Below are 25,821 nucleotides of genomic sequence, written 5' to 3'. Positions count from 1 at the left end.
GATGTTCAGCACAAATCCTTTAAAAATAGTTCTGGGACTTATGTAAGCAGCATGAAGTGGCAAACGCAACTTTATTACATTGCAGAGATTTTAATTGTCAAGACATTAAAAGATGGGAGATTTAGGTGTCTTGATAGCTTGACAGTTCCAATGTATTTCACAATTCCATTGGCAGCTTGACAGTTACCATGAAAGCTTGATTTTTTTTTTCCATGATCACTTGACAGCTGACAGTTCCAAAAGAGTCAATCCCTATGTTACACAGATTTTTTTTGTCATCCTAAAAGGTACCTTACCTCCCCCAAAGTAGTCTACCACTCCAAAGAACTTCAATAGTGTTAGACATTCTCCTGAAAAGTATAAAGCCTGCAAGTCATGTTCTAGACATCCCACTAGTGAAGGCAGCTGCTGTTTAACTGTGCCCTGGGTTTGTGAGTCAAAGACGGCCAAAGTACAACCTGCTCCTGTTCCTTTGCCATTCTCCTCCTTTCCCCAGTGAAAATAATAGTAACTGGGTTTGAGAGCTGAACTTCTGGAATCTGGGTTCCAGTGCCATGTTGGCTAAGATCCTCAGAGGATGACGTAACCACCTCCTTCTTTACAAAAATTCAAGCCTCAGTCTGCAGGTTTTAAACATTGGCGCAAATGTAATCAATTTATGGAGACAAAAATCATAGAATGGTTACAACACAGAATGAGGCCATTCAGTCTATTGTGTCTGTGCTGTCTCGCTGTAAGAGCAACTCACCTAATGCCACTCTGCCACTTTATCAGTGCAGCTCGACAAATCTTTTTCTCTTCACATAATGATCCAGTTTATGTTCGTAAACCATGATTGAATCTGACTCCACCACACACACGAACCTTGTTTTTTGTTCCTGCATTGGGTGCTTTGAGGTTGGTTCCTCAAACCCAATCTTTTAAAATGGCTCCTTGCATTTCTGGTGGGAAGGTTGGACTGGGACCTCCATGAAGAGTATAAGAGGCTGCTAGTTTCTGAAGTGGGCTTTCTACCAGCCCACCTAAGGAACCAGCATTGTCATCAAAGGTTAAAAATAAAGAATAAAGCTAGAAACCTCTCTCCAGCTCAATCCAATATGCATTCCATGCCGCATGCTTTCCTCCCTAGACTGCTCCACCAACCCACATATTCTCTCATAACCCCTCTGCCACCCTGTTCCCATTTAAGTATCCAGCAAAATGTTTTTTCGAGGACACCTGAAAATGAAACTGGCCACATAAGGTGTTTTTTTGTGAGCAGGCGCTTTGAATGCCAATCACTTTTTTAAAAAAACCTCCATATATTTGGAGTTCAAGTTCCTTGACAACTTTGCCAAGCGCAATGGGTTTATGCACCTTTTCCATATACGCCTACCTTTTCACAATCATAAAGGGTGCTTTACCTCTAATAAAGGACTCTGTAGCTCCACCGAAGTTACTCCAGAACCAGATTTAAAGGGATATCTTATCTTTCAAAAAAAAGAGAGAAATGTAAAACGTCCCCCAACCCTCATCCCATACATCCCTCATAACCTCTCATCTGCCCACATACGTCATGCCCTACCTATGTCAACCCATGCAACTTGATGCTGTCTCCTTTCCCCCATTGCCCTCTACCCCTAGGGTAACTCAGTTCATACTTCATCCCATCTTACTTTTCCCCTTCACCTGCCATGCCAGCTTGAGTGACCACAAGTGTTCATGCATATCAGAGAAAAGTTATTCTTCCCTAATGTTCTACATTCCAGACTACACTCTGTTGAAAAAAGGACTCTCATTAATAAAAGCACCTATTGACAGTTCTTAATGTGACCGAATTTATTGACACTTGTTTGACAGGCCAAAACTCATTGACGTTTCTAGACACTTACTGACCGTTCCATTCAGGGATTAATGCATTTTTTACGCACAATCCTTTGCGCAGTTAACAGTCTCAAAGGGCACTTGTTACCCCTCTGAACAGTTCCTGACCCTCATAATAACGTTGTCCTATAACCATATTGCAAGGGTACCTCAGCTCTCCAAAGGGGTATGCTGGCTATCCAAAAGAAAATAAATAGCAACAGATCTGCTCTTACCCTATCAAATCTCCACCATTCGAATTTCAGATGCTAGGGACTCCAAAATCCAATTTCAGTCAAGGCAATGAATCATTTAACTTGGGATTCCTGACTGCTTCTTGGATTTTTCTACAACCATAGACACACTCTGATGCAAAGGTCAGGCAGGCTTGCAGTGAATTCTGTTTCCTAATCACTTGCTGCATAAAAAAGTTCTCCTCATCTTTGGTGCTTCTTTTTCCAACCTCCTTAAATCACTGACTACTGGTGTTTGACCATTCCAACAATGGGAATATTATTTTCTCTCTATCTGCTTCATTCTTGCATCTTGTCTCATTAGATTGTAAAGTGGCTCTCCCTATTATATCTCCTATCTTTTATTTTGAACAGTCAGGAGTTTTTGACTGAAATACTCACGTTGCCCTCTGTACCTGAGAGATTATTAGATAGGAACCAGTATTGTAATAAATTTTCATTTTTGTCTCCTGTCTGTTTGCAAATTGAACTGTTTCTTCAGTGTTATTGTCAAGATTGGTATTTTCCTAGTTGCTGATCAATAATCCATTTATATTTCCTGTAAGTTTCTTTTTTTATTCTGTGAAGATATTTGTATCTTCAAGTGCTTTTTGTATTCCCATCCCACACTTTTGTCAACATAAGTCTGTTCCTCATATTTTAGTACCTTCTCAAATCCAAGTTCGTTCTGTGCATTCTGTTTCTTCTGCCTATGTTGTTAATCTAATGCATGCAATTTTGACCTGCACCATCTGCCTCCCATAGTCCAGGTAAAGTCCTTTCCTGGTTGCACTACCTGCCCTTCCCAGAAGTCGATTCCTTGTATGGTACTCCAGATCACTTATTGCCTGTCTGAATTTTCCAGAATGAAAATTACGTTCTTCTTAGGAATGTGTAACATTATTCACTTGGGTGTAACCTCACTTCATTGAGGTGCGAGTGTGGTAATGTTGAATGAAGGGACGCACGCCAAAATATGGAGGCTAGCACTTGGGATGTTCTGTTAATATGGTAAAAAAAAAAGCGCAAGTATAAAAGCAGAAGTCTGAACTCATTACAGGCTTGAAGTTATGGACTGGGTGCATTTGATGACTTGCTTTGAAAAAGAGTGTATGTTCTACTTTATAGTTAGAATTTTTAAACCCTCATCTACAATTCCTGTCACAGAGTAAATGTCCATATCACCCAAAGAAACCTCTCCTCTCCATCAACCAATGAGTTAATTGCTCTAAAGTGCTTTACAAATATAAATAGTTCATGTGTATGTAATAGATACTGTTGATTTGTTTATCTTTTATTTATCCTAATCAGATCATATCCACACATTATTCCTACACCCTCCTTCCATGCCATGGCGGCCTATGGACAGACACAATACACAGCGGGGATTCAGCAAGCTGCTCCCTATGCTACTTACCCACCACCAAGTCAACCCTATGGATTACCTTACAGTGAGTACAAAGGTTATATTTGTTCAGATAGGATAATTCAAACAGAAACTCTGCTTTTAATAAAAGTAATTAATTGGCTCACTATGTACTGCAAAGTGTGAAGAAGAATACTTTATAAAGCAGAGTTTAGCTCTGAAATGATGGCAACATTCTATTATTTAAACAATCCTTTTCCAAAGTGTTCTAAGGATTCAATATTAGAAATAAAATCAGGGATAATAAGATACGTTATATGCAGACAGCATTTGAAGAATTGTATGCCTACCGCCTATGCACAAATGTTTTGAGATCATCCATTGCACTCCGAACATCAGACTTAAATATTTTAAATGTATTAATAAAGGGGAAAGAAAGATGTACTGTGTTTTTGTTGCTGTGCTGGAGCCATATGAAATCTGCCACATCTCTTATCAAAGACCAAGATAATGGAATGAGTTCACAACCCATTTTGACCGCACCTTGAGAGGAAAGACAGTGATGGCACAACATCATTGGCAAAAAGAGGCATGCTAGCAGCAAGGCTGACAAACTTGGTGCATGTACCTAACCTAGGATTTAAAAAATGACAAAACTGAGGTTGGCAGATTCAGGTGAAAGGCAGGCCTGAAATTGAGAGAGATTTAGAACATAAACGTTAAAATCTATGAATGGAGTCATGCATAACTGGACCAATTAATTTGCAATGATACAATTGGACAGAAGCTAATTCTACCTGTTTCCTATGATTTTCCTCATACCTTTTGGAGCTTCCCGCAATTCAGCTACCAAGACCCTATTGTTAATATTGACATAGATTTTGATAAGTGTTATGAAAGCATGTACTGTACCTTTAAGAGAGAGTGAATGCTGCTTTGTACTGAGAGCTTACAAGCACCTGTCACATGACTAGCTAGCAGTCTCAGAATGTACTGGAAAATTGAAAATATGTAACATTTGGCTGTGAAACAGTGGGCGGTACGGTGGCACAGTGGTTAACACTGCTGCCTCACAGCACCAAAGACCCGGGTTCAATTCCCACCTCAGGCGACTGTCTGTGTGGAGTTTGCATATTCTCCCCATGTCTGCGTGGGTTTCCTCTGGGTGCTCTGGTTTCCTCCCACAGTCCAAAATGTGCAGGTTAAGTGAATTGGTCATGCTAAATTGCCCATAGTGTTAGGTGAAGGGGTAAATGTAGGGGAATGGGTGTGGGTAGGTTGCGCTTCGGCGGGTCAGTGTGGACTTGTTGGGCCAAGGGGCCTGTTTCCACACTGGAAGTAATCTAATCTGAGTTGGTTGCTATTTTGACAATATTTCAAATTTAACCAATCAGTTTAAATTATGCCCCAGGATACTAAAACCCAATCGATTTTGCATTTATTGTTTTGCCAACATCGAATCAATGAGACAATCCGATGTTGGGGGGAGCAAAAGAGGCAGGCAGTTTGAAAGTTAGACAGAATAACTGCCATCGAGAGAGATTGCCATTCAGAATCCTCTCTATCAAAGGTACCTTTCTCATATGAAACATTTTTGCAGTAAAAGATAGAAGACAACCCAGGTAAATCTTCAGCCGAAGAAAGGAGGACACTGGAGACAACAGCCACTGTGTGGTTTTGAAATTAGGTTGATGTAATTTTAATATGGGTTTTTATTGGAACACTATATTGTTATAGAGTTGGAGGCAGATAACAAGCAGTTAAAAGAAGGGGGAGTGCTTAGAGGTGTGCATAATTGTTGTTTAATGTTCACTTTTAGAGTTAAGCAATAAATTGATATTAATTTTCTTTAAATAATGGAACTGGGAATTCTCTGTCACTCATACCTTAACAGATTATGAGGTGAGGTGAGCTTTGCTGGATGTATGGTATAATTAGCAGAAGGGTTCACTGCCGTGTTGTAACATAAGGTACCACTGGTGCTGCAGGTCCAGAGATTCCCACTTTCACATTCACAGCACACTCGCTAATTTAGTCTAAGGATTAGTATACACAGTTGCTGCCAGTAGACAACAGCTGAGACAGGCAGAATTGAGGAATGTGTGAGACTGAAGAGTGTGGAGAGTTCCATGAACTATTTCTGTGATTGGGTAACGCTTTGTGCTGGGATTTTGTTTTTTGTGTGTGTTATTTTGCCAACACACAGCTGTACTTGCTTCTCTTTAATTCTGACAGAGTTGGACCACCTGTAGGTTTTCACTGCTTAATGTTCTGCCTCATGTCTCCATGGCAGTCCACAAGATCGGGTCTGGAATTCCACAACCTTCCTCATCATCAAGGAGGAGTACAGTTAAAGAGAGACAGGCGATATTTAAGAGGATACATTACCCCTTAATATGACCCACTCCATGAAATGTGCGAGCAGCAGGAATTAGAGTAAGGATGAGCTATGGGATGTCGAATGTACCGCCTCAAAGGCAATAAAAACAGATTCAATATTAGCATTCAAAAGAAAATTGGATAATACTGGAAGTGGTGAAAAAAAAGGCTCTGGGGAAAGAGCCAAAAATTGGAATTATTTGAATAGCTCTGAGCAAAGAGTTAGTACAGGCATAGTTAGCTGTATGGCCTCCTTCAGTGCTATGTCATTCCTTGATTCTACATGTATAGGGAGATTTCACTTCAAAGAGACAATGGATGATTTCTGTCACTTTGTCTGTGCAGATTGGTCAGCCACAACCCACCAGATTGCATTTCACTCAGTTGGGTCTTAAGGGTGATTCACATACTCCCCACCTTTCTGTGCGATAGGTGAATTTTTGACAGCCATGGATGGTCTTCGCATCTTATGGGTATGCAGGCATCAGGTAAAATGAAAAAGAATTCCTCACCTCCATCAGAATTCAAGCCACTTGATCAGCAGTGGTAGATTAATTTACAAAACACACTCCAAAGAGACCAGATTTCACTGCACTAATATCCTCACACCTCCACTGAGAGGCCAGGCAAGCAATATCATACGTCTAGTAGGATGTCTGTACTGGTTTGAAGAAAATGTTAGGGGAAAGATGTAATATTTTAAGAATCAGTTCTCTTCAAACAGGACTATCTACTCATTGTCAATTTTAAAACAAAGGTGTTAAATCGCTTCCAACTGATCTTGTTTACTTTTGAAAGAGTTGAAGCATGTTTCAAGGTATATTTATGAGCAGGCACTTATTAACACGCGTGCAGTTTGGTTCATGCCTTCCTGAAATAACAAAGTGTCTATCAATTAGGCATCAAGACAGAAGATGGTCTGAGCCAGGCACATTCTCCGGGACAGACAGGATTTCTTGGCTATGGCACCAGTTTCAGTACACCATCACCAGGCCAGGCACCTTACAGCTACCAGATGCATGGTCAGTATCAGCTGTAACTGTATCCATCACTGGTTTATCCAGAAGTCTGTATTGCACTTTCAGAGTGACCGTGAGCCTGATCCTGGATAAAGACTTAATGAACACAGATCAGTAATTTTCATTTATGCGGTTTTCTCATCATAGTAAAAACACCCCATAATATTTCAAATCGCTGAAAGCAATAGCAGAAGCATCAGTGAGGATGATTCAAGACCGAGGTAAAGAGGTAACTATTCAGGGATCTTATGGAACTAGCAAGAGAGGTATTATGACTTATTCTTTTCAGTAGAGCACTTTAGAATAGAAAACCAAAGCTTTGCTCCTGGATTAGAATGGAAGAAGGAAGGACGCAAAGGCAGCTAAGCCGTAGAGGGCTGAAAGAGAGATGGGAATCATGCTGAAATCTGTAAACTAGGGCAAGGAGTTTGAATTCAATGCATTGAATTCACCGGAGGTCAGAGATGAAAGATATGATAGGAGATAGTGTACAGACAGTAGAGCTTTAACGAAGTTCAAGATAATGCTCACAAAGCCACCAAGAAATCTTCTTGGAGAAGTCACGGCCATGGATGGTGGTGGTTTCAATGGTGTGGGCTGAGATAAGGGAAAGATGAGCAATTTTGTGGAGAAGGGGATAGATAGCCTTAATAACGGATGAGCTATGGAATTTACAGCTCAGAGTATGTGAAAATGGGAATTTCCAGAACTACTCTGCATTACATCATTGCTATTCAGTCAAATTATTTGCAGCACTTCTGAGACACAATAGAAATACTTCTCAAATGGAGCATAACAGACAGAGATAACATGAAACAATCAATTATTTCACCACCATTTACAAACATTTAAAACAAGCAACATGAGCAATGTTCCTTATCTGTGATTACTCAATAATTAAGGAGTAATTAATTTATTAAAATACAATAAATTTAGGTACTTAGGAATCAAAATGTTATTCCATCTCAATCATTTTATGCCACCCTTCTGCCTCACCTGTCCCTCACAGTAGTCGCAATTTGCTTGGGCCCTGAGGTCAAATTTTGGGCTCGTGAGCTCCATGGCAGTAATGTATACTAGAACTAGCAGCTGCAAGGTACTGGAAATCATGTGCGTTTCTTTGCACTGGGTGTGGGCTGAATGACTGAGGCCTGAACGCAGCTTCAAAACAAAACCAATGGAAAGGTAAGTGCTTTCTTTGCCAGCAGTTTAAACATAGCTTGCCTGCCCCACATAGCTGAAGTCCCTGTCCCATCCCCAAGAGCTCTCACTCCCATTCCAGCTTGCATTCACAGAACTCTACACCACCTTCCACTCCCACTTGGTTCGCACTTTGCAATTTTCAACCCCCAAATAGGTCTCTGTGGGAAAAATCAACTAGGTGAAAGGGAGGGTTGCAGATGCTGGAGATTAGAGTTGAGGGTGTGGTGCTGAAAAAGCACATCAGCTCAGGCAGCATCCAAGGAGCAGGAGGAGAATCAACGTTTCAGGCAAAAGCCTTTTTAATTAATGGCTTTTGCCCGAAACATTGATTTTCCTGCTCCTCAGATGCTGCCTGACCTGCTGTGCTTTTCCAGCACCACACACTCAACTCGCTGTGGGAAATCACTGGAGAGGCACTGAGTTTGAGGTTCTGCTGTTTATCCATCTAGACTTTGATGGATGTTCTGCGGTCAAGTGGGAGCAGCTCCAATGAAACATCAACCATAGTGGTGTCTCTTAATCTTGGTTTGATTTTCTCCCTGTTTCTCTTTTTCTCTGTTTCTCACTCAGTCTTTTCCTTCCACCTGTTGGGGTGGTTAAACTAAATTTTCAGACAGCCACCGTTGACTGCATGTTGTATGAGTTAGATGGAGTCTTGTCACCATAAAGTAGATTTTCTGCCACCATCCTCCTTTTGTGGTTAGGATCTACAGGTCCTGCTGTGTCTAGTGTGAAAGATGAAAACCATTCGGCAGTCTAATGGGAAGAGACTCTTGACTCAACCCATACATAGTTTATTGCATTGGCTACAAGACCAATCAGGTACGATAGACCACGTTACAAAGGAGGAGACCTGTCACTTTCGAGATCCAGAACTGGTTAGCCTTTCCCCACAAGTCATTACAATAGAATCAGGTTGGGTGGATATAAATATTGTCTGCAGAATTAACCGTTTCAGAACTATTACCTTCTGCAACATCATCATCAAACATTTACTAAAGAACTTAGGAAATATTTCACTCTAAAAAGAATCATCCCTCATTAATTTTCAAATACAGCTTTAAAGAAATAGTGTTCGATTGATTTAGAATTCTTCATTAACTAAAATGTCTTTACAGCATGCTTTTCCCAGCTTTTTACACAGTAGGATGCATATTCATTAGCCAGTCCATTCCAGCAGTAATTTCACTTCAGTTTTGCTAATACATTTCCACACATTTTGGCCAACTTTGCTTAACAGACTTGAGATCATTAAATACAATGGACAAGTTAAATAAAGGATAACAAATTTGCACCTAGTTTTCCAACGCATTATATATTATCATTGTGTTATATTTTCTTGGATTAGTATGAATATCAGCAAAGAAATAAAAGGGAAACAAATTACATTTATATATTGCCCTTAGTGTAGTGAAATGTTCCAAGGTACTTAAACAGTTAATTTTGAAACCTTTGTTCCACAGCCATTGAGTAACTGTCCAAATAATACACATCCATTTTATATCAATGTGATGAGATGCCTAATGTGTTCCTATATCAAACAGAACACTAGCTTTACAGGTTCAGTGTTAAGCCTGATAAAATTCAAGAATTCACAACATTAAAATCAAACTTATGTTTCTAGTCAGATATGGAAGATTTCCTGAACCCCCTGAATAAATGCAGGCAATCCCTCTCCAATCCATTCAGTCAACTGTTGAAACCAATAAAATTACAATTGTGCCTGTACTGGTGGATCCAGCAAAATTCCAACTGATTCAGTGTGCGTGCTGAGACATAAAAGTACAGAAAAGACTGAAAAAATACAATTAGGTATCATTTATAATGTACAAAAATTGTGAATTGCCAGTTAATTTCATGTAAAATCCAGCAATGGTCAGTTCCTTTTCTCCCATGTTACAGGTTGCCATAATATTAGTTAGTCACCTTCATGTCAACCATCATTTTTTGATTCGGCAGCTGGTTTCACAGCTGGATGTCATTCCTGCTGCTAATTTGCCCCATTTATCCAGGCTTGAGATACCCAGTATACACAAGCTTGCATGTACCAGTAACTCTATTCTTTTATTGTACCAGTAACTCTATTCTGATGTGGCAGTTAATTCTAGGTTAGAGGTGGGAAAACAGAACCAATTCAACTCCTCATGAAAATCTATCAGTCTTCCCATTTAAATGGTGAACATGGTTTAACAGTGAAAAATGGTGTGGTGAATCCACAGCCATACAGTACTTGGGATTCAACCAAGTAGCTCCAGACATGGGAGAATATGGGGTATTGATTACATTTCTGATTCCAACTATTTTAACTAAACTCTCGCCAGCCAGCATTAAAGAATATTGTTGTGTAAAGACCAGGAAACGTGCAGAAGGCATAGCAGTCAATCAGCACTTAAAAGAAAGATAGCTGAATACTCAGTTTAAAATTTAAATTGCATACTCAACATCATGAATTTAAAACCTTTAGGCTTCATGAGATTGTCCCTTTCTTTCAGCCTATATTCACCTTGGTCTGAGATGTAGATTTCTGTTAAAGACATATTGTCCCAGATACAGGGCAAACTTCTGCATCTTACTTGATGGCTATTCTTCCATAAGACTTGATACATAGGAGTGGAAGTAAGGCCATTCAGCCCATCAAGTCCACTCTGCCATTCAGTCATGGCTGATGGACCTTTCAACATCACTTACCCGCACTCTCCGTGTAGCCCTTAATTCCTTGCGAGATTAAAAATTTATCGATCTAATTCTTAACACGTGAACCTATACATTGAGAATTGAAGGAGTATTCAAAGGTGGGGGAGGGGATTAGGAGCTGGAGAGCCCAGCTACGGTGTTTCAGAAGGTTAACAGGGTGATTGCCGAAAGCATGATTCCTTTCATGAGAGAATCTAGAATTAACTGCATTAGTTTCGGACTAAGCGATCTCTCATTTAAGATGGAGTTGTGGAAGAATTTCTACTGTTTAGATCAGAGTGGTGCTGGAAAAGCACAGCAGATCAGGCAGCATCCGAGGAGCAGGAAAATCGACGTTTTGGGAAAAAGCCCTTCATCAGGAATTGAGGCAGAGCTCTCCACCTTGGAAGCTTCCTGCCTCTATTTCTGATGAAGGGCTTTTGCCCGAAACGTTGATTTTCCTGCTCCTCGGATGCTGCCTGACCAGCTGTGCTTTACCAGCACCACTCTGATCTAAGCTCTGGCTGCCAGCATCTGCAGTCCTCACTTTTGCCTAGAAGGATTTCTACTGTCATAAGATGATGAATCTTAGGATTCTGTATCCCACCTGTGGCAGCTAGTTATTGAATATATTCAAACTGAGTTAGACAGATATTTGATTAACAAGAGACTTAAGGGCTATGGGGGATAGGTAGGTAGTTCCACGTTTCTATCAGCTGTGATCATATTGAATGATGGAAGGCTCATGGAGCCAAATTGCCTACTACTGATCCTGTTTCATCTATTCTTAGGTTAACCGTGAACTCCCAGGGCTATTGTAACACCGTAGCCACTGCTTTAGTTGAAATCAACTAATTTAACACAAGCTAGCATCAAAGCTATGACTTTTTTCACTTCCTTAAACCTTAATTTTAACCCATTAGGAGCAGCGTCTGCAATGCAATAAATATAAGATTAGTATTTTAATACACTTAATTTCCAAGCTCTTAAGCAAGTCCAAAAGCATTGGCAGACCCCTTATGATGTAGGTTTGTTCCTCAAATGTCATCAATCTAATGAGCTACTCATGAGAAGGAAACAAACTTTCAATTTGCAGTGAGTCTAAAATGGCAGCCACATTCCAAAAGCAAATGGGGGTAAAAAACATCAGTTTTATAATGAAAATAAAACTGATCTGTATGTCTGAGTTGGCTAAAGATGAAAGAAATATAGGCTCCTTGTGAGGGGCACATTGGCCAACACATGAAATTAGCTCATTTTCTTTTTAGTTTTGTTCGGAATTTACACCCACACAAACAGTGAGTAATAATGCGTAACATGCCTCCACTTGGCTGAGTTAATTTAAACCCCATTGTACAAAGCTGCCACAACACCAGGTGTGCAATGTCACAGTTAACAACTCTCAGCTTTTCAATAACAGCTTCCAATTGCAAATGATGAAGTGACTACTCTATCCATTGTGCTTGTGTGGGTCTGAATTCATTGCTGTTTTAGTTATATTACATAAATCAGTGCTACTAGAATAAGAGGCCCTCATTCAAGCTACCAAATAGCTTTAGTTTTAACTAATAATCAACCAGTTGGAGCTGAAATTTACAGTTGTCAAGATAGCAGATAAGAACCGTGTAAATTTATCTCTTAACCGACAGCACTTGGAAACAGATTTGCTAGGCGCTATCACATTGCCGTTTGTGTGGTCTTGCTGTGTGGATGCTGGGTTGTCACATTTCCCACAAAAAATTAAACTTTACACGTACTGCATTGGTTGTGAAGTGGTTTGGGATGCTCTGACTTTGTGAAAGTTGCTATATAAGTGTAAGCTCTTTCTTTGTCTGAATACACATGAGAAAACCAAATGATTATATTGGCATAAGGAAAACATCTTCTTGGGATCCATAGATAATTAAGTTGCCATGTATTAATTCTAAAGTGCATATAAATAATAAATGTTTTGTTACCTGCATCTAATAATACTGTAAGATTCTGTGGACTGCACAAAGTTCAGTTGATTTGTGGAGACCTCTCTATTTAATAGTTTGATAAAAACAACGTCAAAAGCGTTATCCTTCAAACGTTTACTCTGTAAAACTGGACGTTAGTTGGATAGGTGCTGGCCCCTAGTTATACTTTCCCCAAGTAACTATTCTTCATCTGCTAGTGAAATCCTGAAATACTAATCTGTCATATTTAATACTTCGGGCTCTTATTTCTTCATGAAAACCCAGCCCAGTGTTCTAAAATTCAGCAAGTCATCATCCCTTGAAAACAGTGAGTGCTGCAAGGAGATGTATTCACAGAGGACACCACTTCCAAACCTGATTTTGCCCTCACCTGATGTGAGAGACATAAAACTAAATTTAAGCCACATGATGCATTGAAAGCACTCAGGAGTAAGGACCATGACTGACCCCTGCCCCCTTGTTAACCATGGAGATGTTGAGATCTATAGTAGGTTTCTAATGCTGCCCTGCTAGAAATCAGTGCTCTTAATGTTCATTGCTCAGGTAGAACCCATAATGTGACATATGAATTGTGTTTAAAAGCAACAGATTATGCTTTGTGAATTTAATGTCTTAGTGAGTAGAAGCTAGCTGAGAGACGCAAGGCCAATTTTCCTGGCTCCTTCCTGCACCAACAATGAACAAATGCAGAATGTCTGAAATGCACTGAACCTCTATGGGCTGAGCAGCATCCGAGTTATGTGTGGACCAGCCCTAGGCCAAAAGAATCCTGCCAATGTGGTCTAGTGTCAGGAAACAAAGGTGATCATGGAAGACCAGCTGTCATCTCTGTGCTATCCAGTTGTTGTTAGGGAATTCACGGACATGCTAAAAAGGAATGCAAGATACATATCTTCTAGCCTAACTATCTGGTCCTCTATATCATTTAACTGAGGGCAGCCATTAGCCCAAGAACCAGCATCATCTTTTTATGGCATGTATGCCTGACAACATGCATACGCAAATGAGGCCAGTGTGGAATTTCATCCTGTGATTTTATTCTACATCAGCCACGGATGCAAGCTCTTCCACCAAGGAAAGCTCCAGAAACTCCAAGACTAAATATGAGGGGTGGACACCTGGTGTGCTGACCTCTTGTTCCTAACATCTTTTACCTGGTGATTTTCAGAAGCCACTTAGAGTTCTATATTAAAGGATTTTTGAATAACACTAGGCTTCGTGCAAGTAATGATAACCCAAATTGAAATGTGGCTTATCAGAAATCGATAAAGGTGATGATGCAGAATAAAGTTTATCATATTGGGTAGAAACAGAGATCTCTGGAGTTGCATAGGATTCCATGTCAATCCATTCACAGTCAAATTTAATGGAGTGTGAGGGGATTTTTAGTGTAATGTTGTTATCCTTTTGGTAACCAACAAACTACATAGAAGTGCAAGTACTGAGTTGGGTCAGAATTCCCTCAAAAACAGACGCACTACCGTTGTACCTTTAAAAATATGTTGCTTCAGTGATATGTGAAATGAGTTATATACAAGTTTCCTGTGTCTACTTCTTGGATTCTCATTGCAGTAAATATTAGCATTAAATCCGTATAAAGTAGGTAAACGCAACAAAACAGCATGAAAACTCATTTACAGCCTTTAAAAATATAGTTCAGCCTGCACACCTCATCAACTAATTGGGGAACAACACGACAAAAGTAGAACAGTATTTGACTCTTGCAATAACTTTGTGGTAGTTCAGTTTCTTTCAGGTTTAAAGAACATCTATTTCTGAAAGATTATTTTGTATTTCCTCTCATTAGATGCTGACAGATCAGATTTTCTATCCCTGAATTGTCCTTAGCATTTAATCCCACTCTAAAATATATATTTATAATTGCTTGTTAATACAGAACTTAAACATTTCCAGAAAGAGATAACAAGTCAAAGCGTTTCATCTTGCACTCATTCGGACTGACAGACAAGAAAACAAACTTGGAAGGGAATAATAATTTGCACAGCATGAGAGCAAGTTTCTGATTGGTTGGAGCATGGTTGGCTTAGAGGTACAGTATGACCAATTAACTGTCAATCTTATCTGAAAAACTCAGACCAGAGAGGTAGGTTCTGATTGGTCAGGATGTTGCCATGGGGGAAAAAAAAGGGCTTTGCAGTCTCCATGACCCTTTCCTAACTGAAAAGAAGGTGCAATGCAATGGACAAGATGCAGCGTCCTATGTGTTAATCTACCACATACAAATGAATCACTCTGTGAGCCCAACCAGTGTTATTTAGTAAATGTTGTCCAGTAACAGATTTACATCTAATGTTAGACATGGTGTTCTCAGGTTTTGCAAGTAAGAGCTGGTTGAGCATGACTGGTATGCTGCCCACTGCAAACAGTCAAAGGGATATGTAATTGGTGACCAACCAGTCATTGGGATGTACAGTCTACATACCTGGCATCACACTGGCTCTGAAATTCATATTATTTTGCTCACTTATGTGGCAGGCAAAATATCCTTTCGACTGCAGCATCATGTTAATGGTTAATATCATGTGCATTTATTGCAAAGCAATAGTGTGAGCTGGCTAGTTTCACCTGCTGCTCAAATCTTTGAGACAGCTTCCCCTTGCAGGGTAAACTGAAATAGACTGTGTATTTTTCAACTAAAGATGGCAGCTATGAGCCCTTTCATGAGTCTGAATTAGCCCTGACGGTTGCAAGAAGAAATGCTTTTGGTTTATGATCCTTTTTAGTCATATTCAAGTGTATTCATCCTTTTTCTTTAAAATAGTTATCCAAGCTAACATTAATTATTTTTGCTCTGATTCTACTCAATTAAAAAATACTTTTTAAAAAATCTTGAGAGTTCCTTGCATTTCTACCTCAAAACCCTACTTCCTGTTGTGGCATGGTTTTTGAACAACCATTTCTATGTTGCTACATTAATGATGAAATCTATCAATGTGACTTGCCTATTTTTACAATTATATCAGCAATGAATGACCCTGGTTATCTTGATACAGTAAGGTTATCTTACTGTACCTCTAAGCCAACCATGCTCCAACCAATCAGAAACTTGTTCTCATGCTGTGCAAATTATTATTCCCTTCCAAGTTTGTTTTCTTGTCTGTCAGTCCGAATGAGTGCAAGATGAAACGCTTTGACTTGTTATCTCTTTCTGGAAATGTTTAAGTTCTGTATTAACAAGCAATTATAAATATATATTTTAGAGTGGGATTAAATGTTAAGGTCAATTCAGGGATAGAAAATCTGATCTGTCAGCATCTAATGAGAGGAAATACAAAATAATCTTTCAGAAATAGATGTTCTTTAAACCTGAAAACTATTGGATAAAATAACATTTTGTGAAATTGGAAAGAAATGGGTGGGGGGGTGGTGGGAGGGGGTTGTGGGGAGGAATATACAAACCATGAACATTCCCGTCTCTCAGAGGAAGTTAGTTGATTACAAGATCTATAAACTGATTAAAAACAAAACCGAAGTCATCATCAGATCATTTCAAAATCACCTCAATACATTAAAATTATAAAACACCATGCGGAAAAAAGCCAAGGTGGTAATGAAACTTATTCGAGGGAAAAGACAAGAAAAGGAAACAAGTTATAACCAGGCACTGAGCAAGCACTGCAGATATTGGATTTGACTGAGAACTGAAATGTTGGAATCATACACTGGATCCAACCATTTTACAAGAATATGGATGATGTCTTTGCAGCAAATGAATTGAGATGGCATGGAATTGGGCAATGATGCAGAGGTAGAAATATGTGGAGATTAGTGATGGCATTGACTGTGGCCAGCAGCCTGTCTTGGGGTCAGACACAACACCAAGGTTATTAATTGTCTAGTTCAGCTTCAGGCAGTTTCCAGGAAGAGGGCTGGAGTCAGTTAAGGATTCAGGTTTACGTGGAACCAAAGACAATACTAACAGGATTTTTGACAATACGACTTTTTTGCACATCCTTCAGTTTAGTACATACAAGATAAGAAATTCCAACTCAATGTGGGTAACTTTTGATTTTGTGTGACAGATGGTATAAAACAGGTGAAACTGAATTGCCAACATATTTTATATCTCAATGTTAACTTTTGTTCGAGTCAGTGAAAATAAAATTGGGAAACATATGATCTAGTTGTTGATTTGCTTTCACAGATTTAACATTGATTTCCAGACTACACTCAACTTGAACCATTGAATGATATGCTGCACTTCATCCAACTAATCACTTTCTGCTTAATAACTGACAAGACTAGAAAAGACTGATTTAAAGTTTACAGTTAAGACTTTATAGGTCTAAATCTTTGTCTCAATGCCAGTAGAGAAATATTGGCTCATGAAAATTGTCATATGAACTCTTAGGCTTGAAATGTGCATTAGTTATATCACTGTGCAAACCCAAAGAGTATAAGACATAATTGAGTTTTCTTAGAAAAATGAATTGTTCTCTCGCTCTTTGAAATTACACAGGTCTTCATAGTGGCTTCAAATTTGATTGCCTCCTTGTTGCATGGTGCTCCAAGATATAGGGAACAGGGCACACCCAAAGTTTTAGATTTCACAAACATGTCATACTTAATTCTACAATAAGTTCAATGTTCATTTATATTCTGAAATTCAGTTTTCCATCGTTTTCACATTCTCCACTGCAACCAAAAATGGAACTGGTAAGTTCAATGGGTTTTCACTTTCAGAATCTCAATGTGATGCGAAAGGCATATTTTGAATTTTCTGCCAATAAGGAATTGTCTGAGCAACTAAGAAATTTGTTTTCTTCCTTTTCCTTTCTGTGTGAATATTTTGACATAGTTTGTTCCTGTCAAATTTACTGACTATTCCTAACTGATTCCTAACTTAATTTTCAAAATGAAAGAAATTATTGACATTATTTTGAAGATACAGAGATTTTATGAGCCAACTGATTGATCTTGCATAAGAGCTGAAATGCACACTTGGCTGTTGACAGGTTTGGATGCAGGGATCTTGCAAAATTCAGAATATTGCCTACCTGCTGTATCCTGTCTACACCCAAGCTGTGCCCAATTTTTCTGGGGTCAGTGGAAGTTACAATGCCTGCGCCAATTGAGGCCTTTGAGTGGCAAATTCAAGGCCAAGTTGCCTCATCCTGTGTGCCCCCTACACCATGTCAGAGTGTGTGTGGGGAAGGGGGAGGGGAGATGTCGGTGGCAGCATATCATGTGGGTAGCTCGGCAGTTTTCACTGTGGGCCTAGTGTCAGACAAGGTGAGTGAGATTCCCATTTGAGGAAGTTTATGTCTCCATCATTTTATGTCATCTTTCTGGCCTTTCAGACCTGACCATCCTCCCAGCCCCTTCACCCTCCTTACTTGCTAACCTGAAACCCAGATCTTCCTGACATTCTACTACTTCCTTCTGGGACTCGGGGATTTCCAGCAGTGATTGCTGCTCAAACCTGATGTTGCTGGGATTACGTGGGCTGCATGCCTTGGGAGCTCTCCATGGGTGGGTCCACCTCCCCAGATGGAACCACTTTCCTTCCCCTCAGCCAATTGATGACCCACCAAGGGCTACAAGGCTGCCAGGCATTTGGTTATTTTGTAGTGGGCTCTCAGTGCCTTTTCAGCTAGGGAGGAGTGGGGAACACTGCACCCTATACAATCCAGCAGTCTTGACCAAGTCTTGCCGAATTTTACACCATGTGCTCAGACATTAACTGTCTAAAATGTTAACATATATGACTAATCATCATTAATCACAACCTCACCTCAGTAAGTTCTCTTTGTCAAGTTTTCTTTTGCCCAGATAATAGATAGATGCAACCTATACTGAATATCAGTTTTAGTTTGTAATTTAGAGGTGCCACATCATTGTTCAATTAGGAGAATAAGATTATCAGGTCTCCTTCAAAAGTCTCACAAACTTGTTTTCCTTCATCTTTAACGAGGATGTGTATTCCTGCCTCAATAATGTCATCGCCCTCAGTTTATCATTGCTTCTCTCATCTGTGGACAATTGAGGCATGGTTGAAATTTAAACTTAAGTTCGCTTTTTGAGAGCACCACCCTTTACATCTTGAGACACTATAGCCTGTAAAAAGACTTAAAAAGCAAATTAACCCTTCATGAAAGTCCAAGTACAGGTCCATGCTGAGGAGGAGAAGATAAGTCTTTCTCATGGGATCTATCAATTTCTGTCTGTAAGACTGCTTCAAACAGCTGAAAAGCTCTTTTTTTTTAATGGAGCCTTCAGGAACTCTACAAGGCTGAACTCTGACCTTGCCAAAAAGGAGGTTGCTCTTTCTTTCCTGAAAAGAAAAGTTCACATAAGAAAACAGCCCTCTCCCCATGCATTAGATCTCCAGATACTTCTGAACTTCTTTTATAACTTATTGCAGCAGCTAAACTTCTGCCATATATAATTTTAAAAGCAAAGCCACCATAAACTCCTGTGTCCTCTTGGCCTCTCACTCTACACATGGTTCTCATTTGGCACAGTCTGTGAGACTGCAACGGTGGTGAACACAGCACGAGAGCAGCCGCTTCCTTCAGAAGAGGTCAAGCCTCTCTTTTTAAACAGCATGATAAAAAATCACTGCAGAAAATCACCCCATCAGGTTCAGAAGTGTTCAAACAAACACAGGTCGACTTTAAATGTAGCAGAAATAATCACCTTTACTGTTTCATCAGAAGCATGAAAATGTATCTGTCCTCCGTGAAACTATTTGCCACAGTGTTAAAATGCATAATGTGGGAAATGAGATACAGGTTATCCAAAATGACATCAAGGCCAATTTAGCAACTATTGTGCTTTTCAAAAGATACACTGAGATATGAAAGCACATCCCTCCAAAATTATTGCTGGAAAAATAAACCACAATGAGGAATACCTCCAAATTAAAATGTCTATGACTTCCACTAGTTAACCTAATACACTTTATGTAGGCACATATGCTATTCAAATATTAGTATATGGATATCTCATGCATTCTTTGTCTGCAATTTTAAATGACAAGTTTGCCTATTTATTTGAAGTATATTGAGCTCCATCAAAGTATCAGAGAAAGGAATTAAGTGTTTACGTTGTTAATATCTATATAACTTAATTTTACAGCCAGCAGGACAGAAGTGCAAGAAAATTCAGTTGTACATTGTCTATTTTAGTCCTCTTTTGAATAGTTCGGTTTGAATTCTGAGTATCATTTCCCTCACTGGTATAGCTGGCTGCCTTTACTATTACAAATGTTTGACAGAAAGTATTACCAGTTAGATTGGTATGTCAGAAGTTGAAATATATCGCTAGAAGCTTTTAAGAAGCCGGATAAGAGGAATATTCATTCAGTTAGAAAATAAATACTTCCTTATACTGTGCTTTTAATTCAAACTTCACAGAAAAGTGCAGTTAGTGCTATTAGTAATGCACCAATGCACATATTGAAGAATAATTGCACAGCAGGATAATTATACAAACTTTTGTACGTTTCCGTGAAATGACCAAAAACAATTTTTGAGTGATTGTAAAAAAAAATCTATGCCATTGCACATAATATGAAACAAATTGCATTTTAATCATTTGTCATTGCAAGAGTTTGGTTATAAGTGGGAGGTTAGTGCACAGCTTTTTCAATAAGCATAGTACAGAGTCACACTTCATACTTTTGAATTGTGTTAGAATTGGCCTGTTGCCAAGGTTTCCATTAGCTGCTTCTCCTGATGATACAATTGCTGTATTCAAAATCCATTGCCATACTTCCAACTTTTATAAGTTCTTTGAAGTAAATACAGATATTTTAATCATCTTACATAGACAGTGCATTTCACTGGCAAGGCTGGCATTCATTCCCATTGCTAATTACCCTTCAACTGAGTGTTTGCTGGGCCATTTCAGTGGCAAATAAGACCCAACTGGTATGCTGTGGGTCTGGAGTCACGTGTGGACCAGACAAGATAAGTTTTCATTCACTAAAGGTGAGCCCGATGGGTTTTCAAAACAATCAACAATGGTTACATGTTCACTATGACTGGCTTTTGTAGTTCCAGATTTATTGAATTCACATTTCACTGTGTGGAGAGGGGTGGCACAGTGGTTCATTGGTTAGCACTGCTCCCTTACAGCAGCAGGGATCCAAGTTCAATTCTACCCTTGGACAACTGCCTGTGTGGAATTTGCATATTTTCCCTGTGTCTGTGTGGGTTTTCTCCACTTTCCTCCCACAGTCCAAAGCTATGCAGGTTAGTTGGATTATGTATGGGAAATGTGAGATGGATGTGTTTGGGTGGGAAGCTTTTTGGAGGGTTGGTGTGGACTTGATGGGTCAAATAGCCTGCTTCCACGCTTTAGGGATTCTATAATTTTGTCATGATGGGAGTCAAACTCATATTCCCAGGGCATTAGCCCGGGGCTCTGGATGACCAGTCCAGTGACATTAACAATATCTACCTTGCTTCAGTGATGAAGCATGAGGGCATAAACCTAGATTGCGTTCAAGCTTGGTCTGATAATTCATGCCACAGAAAGACAAGGCAATGATCTTCATCAGGGGGAGAAAGTCTGACCAGCTTTGCTTAACATTCAATGGTGTTAGTACTGGCAATTTTCCCACCATTAAATCCTACAGCCACCCTGACCCGAAATTAAATGGGCAAGCCATATAAATGCGAAGGCTGTGGGAGCAGGTCAGAGGCTGGGAACTCTGTGGCAAATGTTCACTTCTGAACTATTCCAAAGCCTGTTCACCAAGTAGAAGGCATAAATCAGGAGTATGATGGAATTTCCTGGATGAGAGTGTTTCCAGTAACAGTAATGGAGCACCACCACACCATCCAGGACAAAAGAACCGGCTGATTGGTACTTCATCCAGTATCTTCAGACCAGAACTACTGGTATACATTGTCTGCAATATGGTCTGTCTACAAGATGCACTGCAGCAATTTGAAAAGGCTTTTTCAACAGCACCTCCCAAATTCATTACCTTTTCAGGCATATGAGAGTGCTACCACTCCTAATTTCTCTTCCAAGTCGCACACTTTAAAAAAGTATCGTTCTTTCAACATCACTGGGTCAAAATCTTGGAACCCTTGTTGACAGTATTGTGGGACTGTCTATACCAGACTGCAGCAGTTTCAGGAAACACCATCACCTAATCAAAGCTATTTAGGAGAGACAAAAAAAAATACTGGTGTTGTCTGTGTAACATGAATGCATAAGTGAAAATTCTCTGCCTTTTGGGTAAACTCACTAATAATAACGGTCTTTCATGAAGAACTACATCATTGTATGACTACAAAATTGATATTTTAAAAATCTGTGTTCATTCAGACTCCTTAATGGTGCACTTCAGAGTAAAGAGGATGTAACTATTTATTACCAGACACTGTGTAGACTAATTTAAAAGATTTCCAAACTTTTGTGCCATAAAGAATTGTTGTAAATTAAGGTATTCCATAGCAAGACATAGTTACTTCAATCAGATTCACAGTCCATTCATAAAGAGAGTGAACTCAAAGCCACAACCAGCAACTCAAGTTTGCATTTAGGTAATATCTTTTGTGACTTAAGCATCTGCCAAAGTGTTTCATTGTCAATGAAGTACTTTTTAATTGTATTTATCATTATAATGGAATTGCATGAGGAATGAATTTGCTTGTTTACTCTGTCAAGTTCATTAGCACATTACAATAGTGGTTAATTTACAAAAGCTCATTGTGAGACTCCTTGGCTACTCACTGTGAGATTACATTGCTGAAAAATCAGAATGGGTGTTATTCTAAAACTGCCATATGGTTTGTGACTACAGGTACAGTAAATGTAATTTTTAATAATCATAGTTTTAACTGAAACTAATAAACATAACACATTTGGATGATTGCCATCTATAGCTATAGAGACAGACATTAAAACTGGCAGCAAATCAGATTGGTAGCTGAAACTGCTGTGGCAGTCTTTGCCCTTGATGTACTGCTGTCAATGAACTGACTTCAAATCCCACACCAATCCATCACCAAAACTGGTCTTCTTCCAGCTTTAAAACATCACTTCTTTTTGTCCCTACTGTGCTTCCGCCATTGGTGAAGGATTAATTCATACCTTTGTTACAGATAAATTCAATTTTGCCAATGCCCTTTTCACACATTTCCAAAACTCCATCCTACTTTGTCCATTTACCATTGTGGCAAAGCCTTTAATGACACTCAGATTATAATTAGGTTATAATCCTACAGATTTATTTAAAATCACAAGCTTTCAGAGTGCTGCTTCTTCAGCAGATGATATTAGTATTTGAAATTCTCACTGTAAACCCTTTATTATTTCTCTCCCAACTTTCAAATGTTTCCTTCAAATTTGCCTTATCAGCTATGCTTCAGAAGTAGGGCTTAAAGTCCTGAGAAATCAACGTTTCGGGCAAAAGCCCTTCAAGGGCTTTTGCCCGAAACGTTGATTTCGCTGTTCGTTGGATGCTGCCTGAACTGCTGTGCTCTTCCAGCACCACTAATCCAGAATTTGATTTTCAGCATCTGCAGTCATTGTTTTTACCTTAAAGTCCTGAGTCCAAGCACTGCTTTGGACAAGTGAGCACATAATTCATGGTGCCACATCAGTGCAGTACTGAGGAGCTGCTGTACCATCTGAGTTGTTGAAGGAGACCTTGATACCAAGGACCTATTTACCTGCTTGTATGAGTATAAAAGACCACTTGGTACTATTCAAGGAACATCAGAGGAGTTCTTCCAGTATCTAGACCAGTATTTAACCCTGAACTGTCATCTAATACAGATAATCTGATTATTCTTTTCATTGTTGCATGCAGAGGTGAGCTGTGTGGAAATTGGCTGTCATTACATTACAACAGTGACAATACTGAGTGTTAATGTGATTTCAGACATTTGGTAGTTTCTTAGTACGCCACGGTGTGAAAGATTATCAGGGTAGGAGGATTGTGGATTTGAGGTGACAAATAAGTCAACCACAATCTTATTAAAAGACAGAGTGAGTTTGGGACTGAATGGCCTCTTCATGTTCCTCATTTGTATGACATGGTGAGGTCATACCAAAACACTATAAAAATTCAAGTCTTCCTTCACATCTTTGATAGTGAACCATCAACTTTCGCCTACTTCCTAATTCTGCCTGATGTCAAGCAGTTTGGAATATTTGTTATATTAAATGACCCCACAGAGAAAGCAGTCTTTCAAAATCTGGATGTGAATCAGGATTTAGAAATTTACTACTGTGCTTAATTTCCTATGGCTTCCTGCTCTTCAATGTTGGATTAATGTCGTTGGCTGTCACTTGGCTGGACAGATCATTGATAAGTCACTTGAGGACCATGAAATGAGTATTACTGCAGCTGAATCCTGATGGATTTGCTCATATGGTAAATTAAATTCACCAAGTTTAAAACTGAAGTCCTTGGGGTTTCTATTCACTGCTGTTTAAGTATAAATGGTCAGAACAAAACCCACTTTCTGAAAGCAGAACAGTGGCTTTAAGTTACCAATCATGCCTCTGTACTTGGAGCCCTGGATGGGAAGCTGATCAAACAGGCTAGTTGCTATGAGTCTTGTATTTCCCATTTGTTTCTATAAGCCACTCAAGGACAACATGGTGAATAGCATCTGCAAAATTCTTAGTGCTTCCTCACACATTGTCTGAAATAAAAACAGAAAATTTGAGAGATGCTGAGCAGGTCTGGCAGCTTGTGTGGACAAACAAACAGAATAAACATTTTGAGTTTGATATAACTCTTCAACCTCAAAGGTTAATTCTCTTTCTCTCTCCACAGACGCTGCCAAACTGGCTGAGTTTGTCTAGCATTTTATGTTTCCATTTCAGATTTTCAGCATCCACAGTATTTTGTTTTTATTCCACACATAGTGTCTGACTGCACTATGATGGTAGGAGGCATTCAGGAGGAGACTATGCCACTTTGCTGTAGAAAGGACAGAAACACCGAAAGAATTAAGAAAAGTTATTACATTGGCTATTTTCCTGCAGAGGAGATAATTAGGTATTGCCATTTTTAGAGACCTTAGATATAGTTATTTGTCTGCCATCTCCACTTAAGGATGGTGTATGATCAGGGAAGACCTGAAGGAAAACATATGCAGAAATAATTAATGTTTTGCATGTAGAGCCATGCTATATGAAAGAACTGTAAATCATGAGTGTCCTAAGCACAAGTGAGTTATACTATTTTGTGTAAAGGACACTCCCATCAATGTACAATGACCTATTTATTCAATAGATTTAGTTCTGAACATGTCCTGGAATGTTTCTTGTAGCTCAGTCCGTTAAACAATAATCTCTGGCACTTTGTTAGTAGTTTTATTTTCGTTGCATTTAATGCTCACATTCCTGGGCAATGGAATTATCTCCAACTCCCACAGAATTAAGCAGGGCGTCATATTGAGGTTGTATGAGTAAAGCAGGGTATCATATTGCTTCAGTACAGGTAATAAACTTTTAACATTCAGATAGTGTTGGTTGCCTGAAGCTGTGTCCTCCCATTGACAGTCTTAATAAAGAATGATGGATCTATATGAAGTGACATGGTGAAGAGTAAAAAAATTCCAGCCTGCTTTGTTTGCAGGCTCAAAGATACAAGGGCCTTTTTGTTTAGGTATCAGTTATTAAGATTTTGCCTTACAGCAATAAAGCTACCCACCTTTCCTCTGCCCTCCATTCAGAAGAAAGGGGTGAGGTATTTTGCATGTGATAGTTCAGACAAAACAGGTCTACTGGGGCCTGAAGGAAGAAGAGTTTATACAGAAGTAAAACCCATACTTCCTGTTTTGTGCAAAAGGGCTTCAGGGCCACGTGCCATTGAGGCATCACATAGTGCTCTTTTTTAACGAGCTTTATTTCCAGGATGGTCTCATTACTGAAGTTTGTGCAGCTGTCTCCTCCACCCATGCATTTAAGAGATGTTAAGTAAAATGAGCAGCACAACTAGAGATGGGGAAAAAAAGGATATAATTCCTCAGTTTCTTACTGTGTGAATAATACTGGCACAGGGCTCAGCAACGACAACAGCGCCCTTTCCTCAAGAAAAACAACTTCTGACCTTTCTGGTCTCGCGGTCCATTACTCCATCTCCAGTCACCCTTCCCCCTCCTAAACATGCTGTGGCCTCCCAAATCCTTGTTCATTACTCTTGG

General features: G+C 39.4%; 1 protein-coding gene across 6 annotated transcripts in view; it reads left to right on the top strand.

Moving 5' to 3' along the window:
* LOC140462906 (protein phosphatase EYA1-like) overlaps positions 1-25,821 on the top strand; it is a 251,083-nt gene that overhangs the window by 102,031 nt on the left and 123,231 nt on the right. For all 6 annotated transcript variants that reach the window (XM_072556368.1, XM_072556373.1, XM_072556370.1 and 3 more), the window contains 2 exons: positions 3,387-3,526; positions 6,720-6,842. In XM_072556368.1, the coding sequence (XP_072412469.1) occupies positions 3,387-3,526; positions 6,720-6,842 (263 nt within the window). The remainder of the gene's footprint in view (positions 1-3,386; positions 3,527-6,719; positions 6,843-25,821) is intronic.

The sequence above is a fragment of the Chiloscyllium punctatum genome, chromosome 37, assembly GCF_047496795.1.
Source record: "Chiloscyllium punctatum isolate Juve2018m chromosome 37, sChiPun1.3, whole genome shotgun sequence".
Taxonomy (NCBI): Eukaryota; Metazoa; Chordata; class Chondrichthyes; order Orectolobiformes; family Hemiscylliidae; genus Chiloscyllium; species Chiloscyllium punctatum.
The sequence above is the reverse complement of the archived record's forward strand: the minus strand, read 5'-3'. Positions and strand labels throughout refer to the sequence as shown.